General features: G+C 41.0%; 2 protein-coding genes across 20 annotated transcripts in view; one reads left to right on the forward strand and one right to left on the reverse strand.

Moving 5' to 3' along the window:
* The window catches only part of IL1RAPL2 (interleukin 1 receptor accessory protein like 2), a 1,479,983-nt gene that overhangs the window by 1,345,264 nt on the left and 115,905 nt on the right, over nucleotides 1-18,814 (forward strand). The window lies entirely within an intron of this gene.
* LOC133242998 (dynein light chain 1, cytoplasmic-like) lies at nucleotides 1,973-2,434 on the reverse strand. The gene has a single exon (XM_061409302.1). It carries the CDS (start codon nucleotides 2,349-2,351, stop codon nucleotides 2,082-2,084), a length of 270 nt encoding a protein of 89 aa, XP_061265286.1. The 5' UTR covers nucleotides 2,352-2,434; the 3' UTR covers nucleotides 1,973-2,081.

Genomic DNA, 18,814 nt, shown 5'->3' on the forward strand with positions numbered 1-18,814 from the left:
ACTCTCAAGAGTCTTCTCCAACACCACAGATAAAAAGCATCAGTTCTTCAGCACTCAGCTTTCTTTATAGTCCAACTCTCACATCCATACATGACTACTGGAAAAAACATAGCCTTGACTAGATGGACCTTTGTTGGCAAAGTAATGTCTTTTCCTTTTAATATGCTGTGCAGGTTGGTCATAACTTTTCTTCCAAGGAGTAAATGTCTTTTTATTTCATGGCTGCAGTCACCATCTGCAGTGATTTTGGAGCCCCCCAAAATAAAGTCTGTCACTGTTTCCACTGTTTCTCCATCTATTTGCCATGAAGTGTTGGGACCAGATCTTAGTTTTCTGAATGTTGAGCTTTAAGCCAACTTTTTCACTCTCTTCTTTCACATTCACCAAGAGGCTCTTTAGTTCTTCACTTTCTGCCATAAGGGGTGTCATCTGCATATCAGAGGTTATCTATATTTCTCCCAGCAATCTTGATTCCAGTTTGTGCTTCATCCAGCCCAGCATTTCTCATGATGTACTCTGCATAGAAGCTAAATAAGCATGGTGACAATATACAGCCTTGACATATTCCTATTCCTATTTGGAACCAGTCTGTTGGTCCATGTCCAGTTCTAACTGTTGCTTCCTGACCTGCATACAGATTTCTCAAGAGGCAGGTCAGGTGGTCTGGTATTCCCATCTCTTTCAGAATTTTCCACGATTTGTTGTGATCCACACAGTCTAAGGCTTTGGAGTAGTCAATAGAGCAAAAGTACATGTTTTTCTCAAATTCTCTTGCTTTTTCAATGATCCAGTGGATGTTGGCAATTTGAATTCTGGTTTCTATGCCTTTTCTAAATCCAGGTTGAACATCTGGATGTTCACGGTACATGTGTTATTGAAACCTGGCTTAGAGAATGAATTTTGAGCATTACTTTACTAGTGTGTGAGATGAGTGCAATTGTGTGGTAGTTTGAGCATTCTTTGGCATTGCCTTTCTTTGAGATTGGAATGAAACTTGACCTTTTCTAGTCCTGTGGCCACTGCTGAGTTTTCCAAATTTGATGGCATACAGAGTGCAGCACTTTCACAGCATCATCTTTTAGGATATGAAAAAGCTCAACTGGAATTCCATCACCTCCACTAACTTTGTTCATAGTGATGCTTCCTAAGGCCCACTTGACTTCAGATTCCAGAATATCTGGCTCTAGGTGAGTGATTGCATCATCGTGATTATCTGGGTCATGAAGATCTTTTTTGTATAGTTCTTCTGTGTATTCTTTTTTTTTTTTTTTAAGTTTAAATTCCTGCAGACTTTATTAGAATCACATGGAGGACTGCTGCTCAAAAGCTTTTTCCCTTTAAGACCACCTTTAATCTCTAGAGTATACTTTGGCCAAGGCAGGGGAGGGTAAATGTCTAGAGCCCAACAAATTTCTCATTAGCCCAACTTTCTCACCAGCTTATTTCCATTTTACAGCCACAGAAAACTTAAAGGAGTTATACGACACATTCATCTTCTCTTGAGGCCTAAGGCCTAGAACAGTCTATAGCAGTTACCACAGAAGGAGCACTTAAGGAATGTATTTATCAGGTTAGGAGTACGAGTTTCTCTGCCATGCATTTCTCAACATGCACTTCTGAGTAGTATTCTTCCACGTACAACAGGAGCAGGCTGGGCAAGATGAAACTCCAGAGTGTTGAATGGGCTAGTCTATTACATTCCACAAAAACTTCAAGGAATCACCCCCACCAACCTACCCAAAATCAAGTAATAGGCCATCTTCAATAGATTATTTGAACAAATGGTAATTAACACACACTTCAACAGATTTATTTCTTTAAAGGAATGGATTTTGAAGAGAAAAAACATGTTGCAGAGAGGTATGGAATAGAAAATAAATACAAATGTAAGATGTTTTGCTAATTGCTTTATAACCACAACAAACTAGTACAGAGAATGCCCTGTACAAAACACAGTAAAGGTTCAAAGATGGAGGTGTTCCCTTAGGCAAGGCTGAAGACTTCAGTGTCTGTTATTTGGAATTTAGGCTGCAGTCCTTGTTTTTGGATGGATCACTGGGTGTGTGGCACAGTCCATGCTTTTAACCAGATTTGAACAGGAGAATGGCCACTTGGCCCAGGTAGAAGTAGATGAAGTGTTTGGTTTCATGTGTCACATAACTACTGAAGTTCCTCCCCACGATGCAGTGCCAGGTGGGGTTGTACTTCTTGTCAAACTCCTTCTTAACATGGGCCACAATGTCCTTCTCTATATTATACTTTTCCAATGCCTGAGTAGCACACTCCACTGAGTCCTGTTGCATCTCCTCCGACATATCGGCATTCTTGATTACGGCCTTTTGGTCACACATGGTTACCAAGGAGCAGGGGCTGGCCGACTGCAACGGTCTCCTGGGGGAGGGGCTGGCGAAGCTCACACCTGCGTAGAGAGACGGTCGCTACCGAAGCCGTGGCGCATCTCTTCTGTGTATTCTTGCCACCTCTTCTTAATATCTTCTGCCTCCATTAGGTCCATACCATTTCTGTCCTTTATTGTGCCCATCTTTGCATGAAATGTTCCGTTGGTATCTCTAATTTTCTTGAAGAGATCTCTAGTCTTTCCCATTCCTGAAAGATGATGCTGTGAAAGTGCTGCAATCAATATGCCAGAAAATTTGGAAAACTCAGCAGCGGCCACAGGACTGGAAAAGGTCAGTTTCATTCCAATCCCAAAGAAAGGCAAACTACCACACAATTGCACTTATCTCACACACTAGTAAAGTAATGCTCAAAATTCTCCAAGCCAGGCTTCAACAATATGTGAACCGTGAACTTCCAGATGTTCAACCTGATTTTAGAAAAGGCAGAGGAACCAGAGATCAAATTGCCAACATCCGCTGGATCATCAAAAAAGCAAGAGAGCTCCAGAAAAACATCTAGTTCTGCTTTATTGACTATGCCAAAGCCTTTGACTGTATAGACCACAATAAACTCTGGAAAATTCTGAAAGAGATGGGAATACCAGACCACCTGACCTGCCTCTTGAGAAATCTGTATGCAGGTCAGGAAGCAACAGTTAGAACTGGACATGGAACAACAGACTGGTTCCAAATAGGAAAAGGAGTATGTCAAGGCTGTATATTGTCACCCTGTTGTTTAACTTATATGCAAAGTACATCTTGAGAAATGCTGGGCTGGAAGAAGCACAAGCTGGAGTCCCAGATTGCCGGGAGAAATATCAATAATCTCAGATATACAGATGACACCACCCTTATGGCAGAAAGTGAAGAGAAACTAAAAAGCCTCTTGATGAAAGTGAAAGAGGAGAGTGAAAAGGTTGGCTTAAAGCTCAACATTCAGAAAATGAAGATCATGGCATCTGGTCCCATCACTTCATGGGAAATAGATGGGGAAACAGTGGAAACAGTGGCAGACTTTATTTTGGGGGCTCCAAAATCACTGCAGATGGTGACTGCAGCCATGAAATTAAAAGACACTTACTCCTTGGAAGGGAAGTTATGACTGACCTAGATAGCATATTCAAAAGCAGAGGCATTACTTTGCCAACAAAGGTCCATCTGGTCAAGGCTATGGTTTTTCCAGTGGTCATGTATGGATGTGAGAGTTGGACTGTGAAGAAAGCTGAGCACCAAAGAATTGATGCTTTTGAACTGTGGTGTTGGAGAAGACTCTTGAGAGTCCCTTGGACTGCAGGGAGATCCAACCAGTCTATTCTAAAGGAGATCAGCCCTGGGTGTTCTTTGGAAGGAATGATGCTAAAGCTAAAACTCCAGTACTTTGGCCACCTCATGCGAAGAGTTGACTCATTGGAAAAGACTCTGATGCTGGGAGGGATTGGGGGCAGAAGGAGAAGGGGACAACAGAGGATGACATGCCTGGATGGCATCACCGACTCGATGGACATGAGTCTGGTTAACTCCGGGAGTTGGTGATGAACAGGGAGGCCTGGCGTGCTGTGATTCATGGGATCGCAAAGAGACACAACTGAGCGACTGAACTGAACTGAACTGAACCGAATATATTTTGGTTGAAGAGTAGTCAGTGGAGAGGAGGAGAGAGGACATGATTTATGGAACAGGAATGTGGCAGAGAATGGAGGAGTAAGATTAGGAGGATATGGGGAAAGGTTCAATTTAGAAAGAAGAATGAAATGTATTAGGTAACCAATTTTCTTACCTTTTTCTTTTTTTTCTTCTCTCTTGGATCCAATCAAAATATGACTTCCCTGCATCTGATTTAATTAACACCTTACTTGGTTAAGTATAATAACTTATTAATTATAATTGGTATATATGAACCTTTATATAAGTATAATTGATAGCTTATGTTAAACAATGTCGGATTCGTGATCTGTGAAGAAGATTTAGCTTTGGGACCAGGGACCAGGCTTGATCATTCAGGAGCTTTTATATAGGAGAGTTTTATTAAAGTATAAAAAGGGACAGAGAGAGCTTCTGACATAGACATCAGAAGGGGGATGGAGAGTGCCCCCCTGGCTAGTCTTAGGAAGGGAGTTATATACTTTTTCAGTTGGTTATTACAGTAAACCAAAAGAATGTCTCAAGGTTAGACCCACTCCCACAATATACATTTTAAGATAACAGGATTAGAACTAACAATAGAAAGATCTTACCAGACCCCAGTCATGTATGGATGTGCGAGATGAACTATAAAGGAAGCTGAGCACTGAAGAATTGATGCTTTTGAACCGTGGTGTTGAAGAAGACTCTTGAGGGTCCCTTGGACTGCAAGGAAATCCAACCAGTCCATCCTAAAGGAAATCAGTCCTGAATATTCATTGGAAGGACTGATGTTGAAGCTGAAACTCCAATACTTTGGCCACCTGATGCAAAGAGCTGATTCATTTGAAAAGACCCTGATGCTGGGAAAGATTGAAGGTGGGAGAAGAAGGGGACGACAGAGGATAAGATGGTTGGATGGCATCACCAACTCGATGGACATGAGTTTAAGTAAACTCTGGGAGTTGGTGATGGACAGGGAGGCCTGACGTGCTACAGAGACTGTGACCCCATGGGGTCACAAAGAGTCGGACAGGACTGAGCAACTGAACTGAACTGAACTGAATCAGACCCACTCCCATAATATACATTTTAAGGTGACAGGATTAGTCAAAATGTTCTCAAGAAGGAGAAACATGTCCTTAAGCAGGATACATTGTTTTCATATAATCATTGGTACAGAGTTTAAGGGAAAATATATCCTTGAGCAAAATGAGTTGTTTTGTTGTATAATCATCAGCTCTGGGCTTAAAGAAAAAAGCATTTTTCCTTTTCTCCTCCTTGAGAACTCTAGACCCCTATCTCCTCCTTGAGAGCCCCAGAGTTCTTATCAACCTACCTAGGAATTGACTCTCTCATAATTAAATGTGAAATTAATATGAAATACTAAATACAATTAATTAGAAATTACAAGTAATGAATAAATGAGAGATTCCAAGGTGTTAGATAATAACATGTTAAATATATGATAGTTGAATTTTTGTATAAACATTGGAAATAGTGAAGAAATTCACACACACGCACACATGCCTGTGATGCTCAGATACAGACCATGTTAGAGTGAAGCTGGCATTCATTCAGCAAACGTTTATTGAAAGTTTGCTTTGTGCCTTACACTATTTTAGGCATTGAAGGCACAGAGATAAAAGACAGAGTTTCCAACCCTAAAGATGTCAGCCCAGTAGAGGAGGCACAGAAATCAACACAGTATAGTGTAGCATGATGAATGCTGTGATAGAGGTAAAGACCATGAAACCGTTGAGCACTGGGTGAGGAAAAAGGGGGCAGGGTGCCAGAAAGACTCCCCAAAGGAGGTGATATTTGAGATGAGTTTTGACCTTGTACTGTTGCTTTTATAGGGACCTACAGGAGGGGCCAGGCATTCCCCTAAGGGATCAAATTACAGGCAACAGCTGCAACTCACCACCCAGGCTTCATCCTCAATGTCTGACATCAAGGTCACTGAGCGAAAAGTTTAGGGTGGTGGTATATAAAATGGCTCTAAATCTAACCTCCTCTGGCTATTGGATAGTAGGAGAAGATGAGGGCCATTAATTCCAAATTACTATATATATGGGTAGTGTACCCTTTTCCAGGGTTGCAGTAGTAAGAAAACAGAAAGAGAAAGTGGAAAGGGGCTAGAAGAAGGAAGGCAGTAACCACAATCTCACTATTAGATCTTCCTGCCTGCTAGAAGAAAGCATCCTCTCTGCGTATATGCTACTTGTCTTGTTTCAGGCTTTCTTCTTGCACCTTTGTCCACATGAAAAGGGAATACATTACCATATGTAACATAGATAGCCAATGGGAATTTGCTGTGTGACTGAGGGAACTCAAACCAGTGCTCTGTAACAACCTAGAGGAGTGGGAGAGAGGTTGGAGAGAGAGGGGACATAGGTATACCTATGGCTGATTCATATTGATGTTTGGCAGAAACCAACACAATCTTGTAGAGCAATTATCTTTCAATTAAAAATAAATAAGCAGTTATTTTTAAAAAAAGATAAAAGGGAGTATACTTATTTCACATCAGTGCAGAGAGATTTAGAAATGAAAAACTACCTCTATTTCCCCTTACCTCGAAACTAGAGTGATTGTAGGTCAGTTTCTATTTTATCTGAACTACGTGGACCATCTGGAATAGTCACTCTCGGAAACTGAAAACTAAATTTAAATTTTATAAAGAGGAAATTCTGAAATGACTCCCTCAGTCTGATCAGGCACATTCCATTGTATCCTTCTATCCTGGCATGATGCTGACCCTCTGAAGAAACTTGGAATAACAACTGTTTGGTTTTAGTATTAAATTATTTAACATTGCCCCCTATATCCATTCATCTGTAGACTCTGATAGACTATAGAGAAAACTCAGCTGGAATAGTTTTCCTTTTAAACTTGCCCCTCATTTTCCTTCTCTTGACAAAAGGTAATATCCATAAATTGAAGCAGGAAAGACTATAGTTAGACATAAGGAAGACTATCAGGTAAATAAAATAATAGGTTTGACAGTACTGGAAGACATTTTGGATTCTGTACTCCTGAGGATTCTTGGAAGGTTTTATTTTAATTGTTAATGTGATTTTGCTATTCTTGCTCTTTTGGTGAAGGAGTTTTTTTTTGTTTTTGTTTTTGTTTTTAATATTTTGTCTGTGCTGGGTCTTTGTTGCTGCACAAGCTTTCTCTAGCTGCAGAGATTGGGGCTATTCTTTAGTTGTGGTGCCTGAATTTTTCATTGCAGTGGCTTCTCTTGTTGCAGACCTCAAGTTCTAGGCTTGTGGGCTTACCTAGCTGTGGTGCATGGGGCCTAGTTGCCTGGCAGCATATGGAATCTTTCCAGACCAGGGACAGAATCCATGTCCCCCACACTGGCAGGAAAATTCTTTACCACTGAGCCACCAGAGAAGTCTGGTAAAGGAATTTTTAATACAAGAAAATGTATTCAAAGACAATTTGAAGTGGTAGGGAGACAGCCATATATCCTGAGTGGTTTGCCAGTCTGAAGGGGTAAGAAGGAGATCCTTCCTCCTGAAAATTATAAGATTCTGCTGTATCATCCTCAGGTAACCTACAGATACATTAGCTCTGCAACACTGACAATATTATCTTATACCTGGGAAAGTTTCCTGCTTTAAAAGCCCCTTTCATGGTACGGAAGAAGCATAATTTTAATCAATACAAAAGCATTTGAAATGAACCATGGCTTCAAATATGGTCTCTTCAAGGGAAGAGGAAGGAAGCAATGTAATTCTAAATAATTAAAACTGTTGGAAGAAATTGAATTGCAATTGAGTTAAACCTTATTAAAAATAAAATATTTCAGTTTTGGTAGCAGGTATTTTGTGCATAGTGGGCACTGTCTATGGTGCTAGGTAGAAATTCTTTTGAACATATTTTCTGTGTGTGTGTGTGAAAACACTATTTTTTAAATTAATTTATTTAATTGGATGCTGATTACTTTACAATATTGTGGTGGTTTTTGCCATACATTGATATGAATCAGCCAAGGAGGTACACAGCTTTTTAATTCATATCCTGGGATCCCCCTGATCTGGCTCAGGCTTTTATGTTGACCTGGTTTATGTTTTTACTTTATTCTTTGTCCAGAAAGATTCAGAAGCAATGCCTCATGGAAAAGTAATAAAGAAGAAAATTACATTAATGACCAAATCACTATTTTGTTTCTAAACCTGAATTAGTACATAGAATGCTTAATAATTTAGCCTTCGAGGAAATCTAAGTAGAAACACAAGTTCTGTTTGGGGAGGTTAATTTTTCTTTCTCTTATATGTTTTCCCAGTTAGTATTGTATTCAGTTTAGTATGAATTTTGTCAGATTTGTGCTTAGGAGAAAAGTCAGTAATTATTTCAATGTAAAATTACATTGGATATCTCCATGCTATGTCAGTTTATAATTTCAAAACACTAATATAATGATTATAATCTTATTAATCTCCCATAAGGACCATCAGGAACTTACCGCATTGCATGGGACACAGCCTACCATAATTCTCCACTGGGCATTTTCCATACATAGCCAAGTTAAATCCTTGCTCTTGTGAAATCCTGTACAGGGAAGATATGAACATTTGTGTAGCACTCAGAATGTCACCATTAAGATACTGAAAATAGACATTCTAAAAGTGTAACAGAAGATCTAAATACATCTGAAAGCAGAGGAGCTCTGTTCTTGGAATTAAAGACAATATCTAATAGAACTAGAGAGTCTTTAAAAAGGGTGAACCCTCATAGAAAACTAGAATGATTTTTTCTTCTTATACAAGGTTTTCAATTTTACATTTTATCTTCATACCAATAATCATCACTGCTCATCTTTATCATAGAATAGCCAGTCCGAGCTCCATTTTTCCAACTAAAATCTCCTAGTCCTTTATTCCCATCTCTCCCTTGGGTTCTCTCTCCTAAATACACACCAAAAAAAAGAGAAAGAAAAAACCCGCAGACTCACACACAAAAAAAGCCATGAGCTTAAAGTACCCATGATATGAAGCCTGTTGGCAGAAGTGACAGCTACCGTATGGCATTCTATTTTTCATGGTCTTCTGTGGAGTCATTGGTTTCTCATTATAGCCAGTCAAGTCATGTCAAACTCTGAGTCTGCCCTTTACCATCACTTATATCTGCTAAAGCTCCAAAAAGAATCTGTGAAAAGCCACAACCATCTCTATCTATCTGTATCTATTATGTTTTTTACATTTGCCTGAAGACTATAGGAATTACTTACATTTTCTGAAATAAGTGGGAGGAGCTTATAGTACTTGTTACTGTTGATATAGCTAATGTTTAAATTCATTCAGATTTATGTTAGGGATTTGAATTAGGGCCAAGAACTAACTTGAAAACATGAATTTGCAGAAAGCTTTTAGTGGCCTAGCTGCTCAGGAATGCCTCGTACCAACATGGAGCAGTCGCAGACCTACTACAAGACACCTCCCCAGGTCCCCCTACCTCTCTGTATCAGCCACAAAGGGAATCCTCTTGCTATTTTAATCTGTTTTATCTTTTGCAGTAACAACAAATAATGTTGCAACAGGGTCAGAATACCCACATCAACTGAGGATCCAAGAGGATCATATCAGCCAGATTTTTGTCTTAGGAGATTAAACTGCTAATAGTGTTTGCTTTCATTATGCACAGATGTGACCAAAAAGACTAGGATGGACTAACAAACTGTTTGCCTAAAACCCGCAAACCATTTCCAAAGTTCGAAAAAATAATGTAAGGATTGGTCATGAAGGTACACAAAGCTTTTTCAGAAAAAATAAATAAATAAATAAAATAATAAGACAGCCAAACAGGTTTGACCATTTGTGTTTCTTCCCCTCCCTTAAAACCTAGCTCTTATGCTTCCCAACTAATCTGTTAATGGCTGGAACTGATTGACAGGTGCAACAATGCCCTGTTCTTTACAAATGGAATTGATGGCTGAGTAAATACAGTATTGAAAATAGATGGTAAACTCATGAAAATTAAACATAAAGTAACTAGACTTAAGCTCTAAATACTTAAGATGGGAGAACTCTAGGCTAGCACTCAAGTTATCAACTGCAAATTATCCTACTTTTAAGATTTGAGGCCTTTGGGAAAGATTTTCTTGAATTAATGAATCCTTAATTTGCACTTTTAAACTTGTTTTGCTAGTAAGATGATGAGATCCAACAATTTGTTTTAAAATAAATTCCTCAAGTTCCTTTGTTCACTCATACTTTCAGCAAGCATTTACTGAACACCTACTCTATGCCAGGTAGTCTACTAGGGATATAGAGATGAATAAGATGTAGCCTTTTACTGAGGAGCCCACAAGCTAGTTTACGTGTGTGTGTGTGTGTGTGTGTGTGTGTGTGTGTGTGTGTGTGTGTGCTCATGCATGCTCAGTCATGTCCAACTCTTTGTGACCCATGGACTGTAGCCCCAGGCTCCTCTGTCCATGTAACTTTCTAGGGAAGATTATTGGGGTGGGTTGCCATTTCCCACTCCATTATGTTTGTTTCTGTGCCTATAATTGATATTTACAAAGGGTATACCTCTGCTTTCACTTTCTGATTCTTTCTGTGTATTCTTCCCTCTTTAATGCAACAAGGTTTCTTCAAGCTCCTTATATCCTCATAGTATTCCCTGAGTGCCTAGGGATCCCTACAAGGGAATAAAGGCAGGATGCAGGATTCATTACCATGTTTCTAGCCTACCTAGTTCCCCACATTCTGGATCACTTTCTTCTTCTTCAAATTCAGATTCTTGCCTTCACTTCCTACCAGCCCAGCCATATTTACCAATCTTGCATTCCATGCCATCAGAACGCTGCCAGGTGGTTGACTAATCTGAAGAAATTAGATTGTGCTCAGGAGTAAATGGGTTTCCCTTGTGGCTCATCTGGTAAAGAATATGCCTGGAATATGGGGGACCTGGGTTTCATCCCTGGGATAGGAAGATCCTCTGGGGAAGGGAAAAGTTACCCATTCTAGTATTCTGGCCTGGAGAATTCCATGGACTGTATACCCCATGGGGTTGCAAAGAGTTGGACACAACTGAGCAGCTTTCACTTTTAGATATAAATAATCAATTCTAGATTTATGTGTCATACTCCCCTAGTAATGTATTTGCTTTTTAACAGACAACCCCCACCCCACAAAAGAGAATTACAGTGTAATGGTGGAATAGCAGAAAAGGCATTAAGCATCAACTTAGCCCCTCCAGTTCCTTAAAAATCATCACTTAAACGCCATTACTCACATATTTTCCAGTTTCATTTAAAACCCTGTTTTTGAAATTTTAGTCCTCACTAACTGCACTCCCCTGCCCCAGACCCACAACACCCAACCAATGTCTGATTCCTGATCTCCATTATTCAGTTTTTCAATTTATTGCTTTTTCTTTTCCAGCAATAAAGTTGCTTCATTGGCAGTCCACCTTCAGGGTATCCACAAAGGATGTCTGACCTCTTGCCTATTAAGCAACCAACTGGTCCTAGATGATGAGATGTGGAATTGACCCCAGAAGGTCATTTAATTGGGTACTTTCTTTATTAGATAAGAAAACCAAAGTTCAGAGTATGGACAGGACTGACCCAAGTTCACACAACTATTCATAGTTGATTTTGGCGAAAACCCAGGTCTCCTGACACCTAGGCTAGTTTTCTTTCCACTGTATCACAACCGCCTCTGTGGGCATGCTGCCATCACCCGCTCTGCTTGAAACACAATCCCCTTTTACACCTTAGAATTAATCATCTTGACTGACAAGGCTCTGTCCCCTCTAATTCCCCTTTGGGCCTTTAAACGCCTGAGCATGCCACCAAATAAAACTTTTGGATTTTTTTTAACTGCCTTTTCAAAGGAGAAATATTCCTCTACGCCAGGTCCCATCTCCTATCTTGGCAAGAATTCCAAACAAGCAGGCATGAGTAGAATGGGCCCTATAGGGCTGGGGTAGGTGGCAGGACTGTCTCTTGCCCACACCTGCAGGTGCTTGTGATGTTCATGGTGTGTACCAAGTTGAAAGTTGAAAATGTATAGAGAGCTGATGTAAATAAACCAGGGAAATCAGTACAAATAGATTATCAGAGCAAGGAAGACCTAACTCACTCATTAGTAGCCAGAGAATAGGGCCATTCAAGTGTAAGAGTCAGGAAACAGGAGATCTGATTGAAATGGGCAAGCAGGAAAGTGAGAGGATAAAGACCTGAGGTAGAGGGCTGATGCCTACACCTAAGCTTCTGCATGGTCCCTTTAGTATAGTACAGAAATGGGCCCAATCTATGTAAAGACAGAAACAACAACACAGACTGATCAAAAAGAGTTCAAATATGTGCTCTCCCTGGGTCATGCTTCTGGCTTTTTGTTTCTTTGCAAGAAAAGTAGATTCAAGTTCATGGTCCCAGAATTCTACCTACTCCAGGCCAGAAAAAGTTTCTCAGCTGGACAAAGATTTACACAGTGTCAGCACCAAGGCAAGCTCCTTTTCAGCAATGTCCATCTGTCACCTTTCATGTCCAGTCAGCCTTTGGCATCTTGGCTGAAACTGCTCAAGAGGGTGCCATTTGTGCTGGTGATTTGATCCCACCCAGCGGTAACACTTTCTGATGATGACCTATCTGGCGCGTATTGACAGTGTTCTCCTATGGTACAGTAATAGATTCAAGCAAGCTTTTCCACCATACTTCTTGTTCAGAAACAAGTTCTTAGCTTAATGCCTGAGTTTTTAGCACTTCTTTTCCAGGCAGCCCTGCAGCAAGTCCCACATCGTTTATTCTCATAAAGAAATGGTAGATTTCTGTCCCAAACATCAAACCGTGATTTTTTTCTTTCTTTGAGTGTGTGATTGAAGTTTGCCACATCCTCAGGAAGCTTTGCCCGAAAGACCCAGCCTAGTCTCCAACCTCCCATAATGATTCCCTTCTCTCAGTACACTTTTGTCATTTTTTGGAATCATGGATTGCTTTTGTGTGTTTATTTTCAGAGTTTGAATGTACTTTCTCTAATTGGATGTCAAAATTTGTGGTCTTTGACAGGAGGGAACATGTCTAAGCTTAGCTAAGGACCCAAAGTCTCAAATACAACTTAATATAAATAGTCTTGATTGTCTAAATAGTCTCGATAGGTGAGGAAGTAGTGCAGTATAGAGGGTAAATACATCTGACAGAACTGGCTTCCCATTTGAGCTCTGCCATTTATTAGCTGTGTGCTGTTCCACAAGGTAATTAATATCTTTGCAGGCTTAGGTTTCTCCATCAGAAAATGGGAATATATTAGTGTCTACTTCACAGGGTTGTATTAAAATAATTATTGAGATAACTCAAATAAAGTGCTTGGCAGAGAGCTTGGCCCATGAGTGTTCAACACATGGCCACTAATGCTGCACTTGGTGTTTATTCAGGCTAATTGCCTGAACAACTGAATTCCTGTGTCTGCAGTCAGTGGCACAGGTAATCTGTAGCCTAGGCCTACTCCATCAACCCCAGGATCATTATCACAAATGCGTCACAGTCTCTAGCATAAGTTCATCTTTTTTTTTTCCTTTCCCTCCCCTGTCTAGTTCTCTCTCTTGCCCTTCTTTAATTCAACACTCCAAGACACCTTACTTCTTTCTCACTCCCACTTTTTTTTCTTCCAACCTGTCCGTCTCAGAGATTTGATTTCACCCTGGGTATCCAAGAGCTTTCCTACACTCTCTCTCTTGCTTTAATGGTGACCCTGGGGTGAGGGAAGCTCTTCTATGAATTCAGAGCTGCTTAGCACTCCAGAGTGAAAGCGTGACTATATTATATGAAGTTGAAATTAGACCACAGCTATGTCTGGAAGGATGTGTGTGCATATGCCATTGTCTGTCCAGGTTTGTGTGCATTGGTTTATCAGTGATTTTGTGAGGCTTTGTCCAACTGTTCAAATCTTGAGGCTTTGCATCCTGTGAAGAGGGGCTAGATTAGGAAAGGCAAAGAATTATAATTATACTCTTATTCTTAATGATTGTAATCATAATTAGCAGTATTTGTCAGCTTTGCTTTTCATGGCTATTCATTTTAAGATCCATTTAAGGACATTATCATCTCATTTTTGCAAAGGGTCATCAAATCATTTTTATTCTTTTGCAAGAGGGCAGACTGCTACTGGCCAAGTCATGTTCACTTCATATCAATCACCAAGCACCTAATTTGCACATAACCAGGTCCTGTGACCGGAGAAGGCAATGGCACCCCACTCCAGTACTCTTGCCTGGAAAATCCCATGGATGGAGGAGCCTGGTAGGCTGCAGTCCATGGGGTCGCTAAGAGTTGGACACGACTGAATGACTTCACTTTCACTTTTCACTTTCATGGATTGGAGAAGGCAATGGCAACCCACTCCAGTGTTCTTGCCTGGAGAATCCCAGGGACGGGGGAGCCTGGTGGGCTGCCGTCTATGGGGTCGCACAGAGTCAGACACTACTGAAGCAACTTAGCAGCAGCAGCAGCAGGTCCTGTGAGAGACACAGAAATGAGTGAGACAAAACCCCTATCCTCAAAAGATCTTGGTTAGTAAAATATGGATAAACATGGACTTTATAGTTAGTAAAAATGTATTTTCATAATTAGGTCAAAGGCCTCTAAAAGACCCCTGAATCTAGCCCACTCTACCTTCCCATTACAACAGTGAAAATGTGCCTCTCAGGGAATGTAAGTGACAGATAGCCTCAGTTGCCTGTGCTCTGAACTACCAGTGTTAGGAACCACACCTCCCTCAGGCTGCCCCAGCCGGTGACTGAGCATAGCAAGGACACTAAAGCAGACCTGTTCTAAGAGCTGCAGAATTCCTCAGATGGATGACTTCAGCTTAAAGATTCCCTATTGGCTTTGCTGAAATTTTCTTAGAATTACTCTGTAATTTTAAATTCTTATTAACTAACCCTCCTCCCCACCCTCCCTCCTCCACAAGGGTCAGAACTAGATCCCAGTCTATTGGCTCTCCCAGCCTTCTTTATCTTCTATTTTTCCTCTCAGGTCACTCCCTCCCCCACTGAAGGTCTGGCATGTCTCATCCTGCCATGGCATCTACTTCTCAGAGGATTTGAACCAACCTATCCCACAGCTCTGTCAGCTGACTTTATAAGTGGCTAGGTCACAAGCTAGACCGAATGAACATTCTCGTGCTTCAGCAGCATAGCATAAAAGAAAAAGAACATAAACTTTTTTTCACTCGACTTATTGGATCCTGGTGCCATATCTATGAAATAGGGCTCTTAAAACTACCTTGCACTGTTGTTGGGGAGAATCATGAACACAGAATCCTTGTCATGTGGTAAACACTTAATACCTTCATTCATATTAATGAGAAAACTTTCCTACTAATGATAGATCTTATGTGGCAGCTTTGTAAATGAATGACAACCCTTTCTCATTATTGTTGTTTACTCGCTACGTCATGTTCAACTCTTCGCGACCCCATGGACTGCAGTGTGGCGGCTTCTCTGTCTTTCACTATCTCCTGGAGTTTGCTCAAACTCATGTTCATTTAGTGATGCTATCAAACCATCTCATCCTCTGCCGCTCCCTTCTCCTCCTGCCCTCAATCTTTTCCAACATCAGGGTCTTTTCCAATGAGTTGGCTCTTCACATCAGGTAGCCAAAGTTTGGAGCTTCAGCTTCAGCATCAGTCCTTCCAATGAATACTCAGTGTTGATTTCCTTTAGGATTGACTGGTTTGATCTCCTTGCAGTCTGAGGGACTCTCAAGAGTATTCTTCATTAGGAAAAAAATAACTAGTCTTCAACGGAGAATCTGAAATTTTTCTGGCGTTTGGGATTCTGCTCTTTGGGGTTTTCTAGTAGATATGGAGAGAGGTAGAAAATGTCCAGGATGGGGGGTCTGGGCTTGTGGAAACTATCTATGACCTAAAATGCTGGGAACTTGTCCTGATTACTTCATGGAGGTTACCTCAGGCTGGGAGGGAACAAAAAGAGAACAAAAAGTTAAAAAAATAATGAAAAGCAAGAAAGTAAATTCAAGTTCTAAGATGTAAATTGATAATCAGATGTGCAGATATGGATATGTTTAACTATCCTCAACAATTTCATCAGGTCTGTGATACTTCAGGGAATATGTAAAGCGGTGAAGAGCTCTCTGCAGGAAGAAAGGAGAAGGAGAAAGGGCAACTTCTGACCTCGTCAGGATTGCATCTCTCCAACCGTGTAGCATTTGCTGGACTGAGGGTAAAGCTGTTAGGTGTTTAACAAATATGGCACCTTGGTATTAGTGTATTCTCTTTCCCAAGCCAACAAAATACAACTGTGATCATTCCTTTGGCAAAAGGCATGGGCAAGCTGGTTACCAAGTTCCTGTACTTGCCTAAGTGTGGGGAACTCCTGTGAATTCAGGGAAAGGGTCAGGGAAAACATAACAGAGTGAGGCTTACAGTGCAATCAATCCCCAAGTACGCGTGGTCTCAGTGCTTCAGGCTCAGTTGCTTCAGGCCTGTCTGACTCTTTGCAACTCCATAGACTGTAGCCCACTAGGCTCCTCTGTCTGTGGGATTCTCCAGGCAGGACTATTGGAGTGGGTTGCCATACCCTCCTCCAGGGGATCTTCCCAACCCAGGGATCCAACCCACGTCTCATGACTCCTGCATTGGCAGGCAAGTTCTTTACCACATTGAAAGCCCAAAGTGTTAGTTGCTCAGTGGTGTCCTACTCTTTGTGACCCTGTGGACTGCAGCGTGCCAGGCTTCTCTGTCCATTATATTCTCCAAGTAAAAAACGAGTGGGTTGCCATGCCCTACTCCAGGGGATTTTCCTGACCCAGGGATTGCATCTGCATCTCCCACGTCTCCTGCGTTGAAAATGCATTCTTTACTGTCTGAGCCACCAGGGAAACCCTAGGCTGAAGGCAAAACAGAATACAGAACACCTAGTAGCAGTGGTGGGTGAGAAATGTCAGTAGGTTATTTAAATAAAGCTAGGATTAAAGCCTTCACATTTCAAAAGTATCATTTTTCTGAGTTACTGGTAGATGATAGTTACAACTGACAGACCCAATACACAACTGGGGGTAGCATTCATTTTTAGCTCTCTGCTTTCCACCCATTTTTGTTTCCAGATTTTCTAAAAAATTGTTAGGATTTAGGCAATAGATTTCCACAATGGGGTGGCCTCTATCCACTAGCATTAGTCTGCCAGTAATATTTACTGAGGGCCCAATTCTGTTTCCCAGAATTCCTTAATTGAACTAATTCCTCTACCAAGCATCAGTCAAGTGATGAGACAAAGAGAGAGGATTCTAATAATGACCGTAAGGCAATAAAGGATCCTAATGAGCCATTTAAATTGTCAAGTAAAGATTAAATTAAATGATGTTTGCTATAGTTTTCATAGTTAGTCTATTTGGTCCCTTTCCAATTCCTTGATAAAACAATCAGTGGTTCTGGCATAGTGTCTCTGAATGACTCTCAGTTAACCAGAGTCTTTGATTAACCAGAGTGACTCATGTTGCTTCCAGTACTAAATTACAGTCATTAGGAACTTGAAAACATATTAGCCAGGCTTAAATCACTACATAGGTAACTTACCAACAAATACTTGAGTTGAGTGCATACAAGTGTAGCCAGAAACTGGAAAGAGAGGTAGCGGCCAAACTTGGGGGGATATAGGAAATCTGCCTGAGGGTAGAAATGGAAGTGTTCAAGGAATTGGGCAGTGCAACTTGGCCCTTTGTGAACTCCAGAGGAGCATTTCTCTCATCTCATAGGGGAAAGGGCATATGCTCCTTCTGTAATTTTTCCACAAGACCAGAGATCAGAGAACAGGCAGCAGAAAGTGCATGACCTATAGGGGTAGAACTTGGCACTGTCTTCCCATGGAGATAAGGAAGGATATCTTGAGTCTTCTCAGGTCTTCCTACCCTTCAAATACGAAGGAGGAGGAGAGAGAGCAGGGACAAGCATGCAGAACTTTGGTAGAGAAGCAACATCCTGGGTAAGGCAGACTATAACATAGGGTCCTGACTGCAACAAGAGCTATCCTCCCTTAGTGGTGTAAGTCAGGAGACTAAGCCAGGATTTCTTTTTTTTTTTTTTTTTAATGATTTTTAAAAATTAATTATTTATTTTTGGCTGTGCTGAGTCTTCATTGCCGTGCAGGCTTTTCTCTTGTTGAGGAGCATGGGCTCTAGGGCACAGTCTCAGTAGCTGTGGTGCACAGGGTTAGTTGCTCTGCAGCATGTGGGATCTTTCAGGACCAGGGATAGAACCTATGTCTCCTGCATTTGCAGGCAAATTCTTTACTACGAGCCCCAGGGACGCCCTAAGCCAGGATTTATTAACTTCACACACTCTTGACATATTGGGCTCAGTATTTCTTTGCTGTGAGGGGCCATATTGTACACTGGCGGATGTTGAGCAGCATCTTCAACCTCGATCTCCTGGATTCCAGTGACAACCAAAAACAATCCCAGACTGCCAAATATCCCCTGAGAGGCAAAACTCCCCCCCTAGTGGAGAGTCACTGGTTTATAGTATCATTTTGAGGGGTACCTCATTGTGATGGAGGGCATCGTCAGTCTCACAGGGTGGCTGAGTTCCAGCTATTACTCTATTAGAGGATGAGGCCAGAGTTCCTTATGTATTTTTGTTAGTTAGTGACCAGTGTTACTGGGACTCAAATTCAATTTTTACTAAGTCAAACTGATGGAGCATGCAGAAAATGCCTCCTATTTGTTGAAAAATATGACATTTTCCCCAAATCTTCTCTTTATAAAAATTAAAACACTGTACTGCCTTTAAAGAAAGATAACATTTTACCCTGAATTCAGGGTA

This window comes from Bos javanicus, chromosome X (assembly GCF_032452875.1).
Source record: "Bos javanicus breed banteng chromosome X, ARS-OSU_banteng_1.0, whole genome shotgun sequence".
Classification (NCBI taxonomy): Eukaryota; Metazoa; Chordata; class Mammalia; order Artiodactyla; family Bovidae; genus Bos; species Bos javanicus.

Excerpts from the sequence above, each read along its gene's own strand:
- LOC133242998 (XM_061409302.1), bottom strand. The coding sequence starts at position 2,351 with ATGTGTGACCAAAAGGCCGTAATCAAGAATGCCGATATGTCGGAGGAG.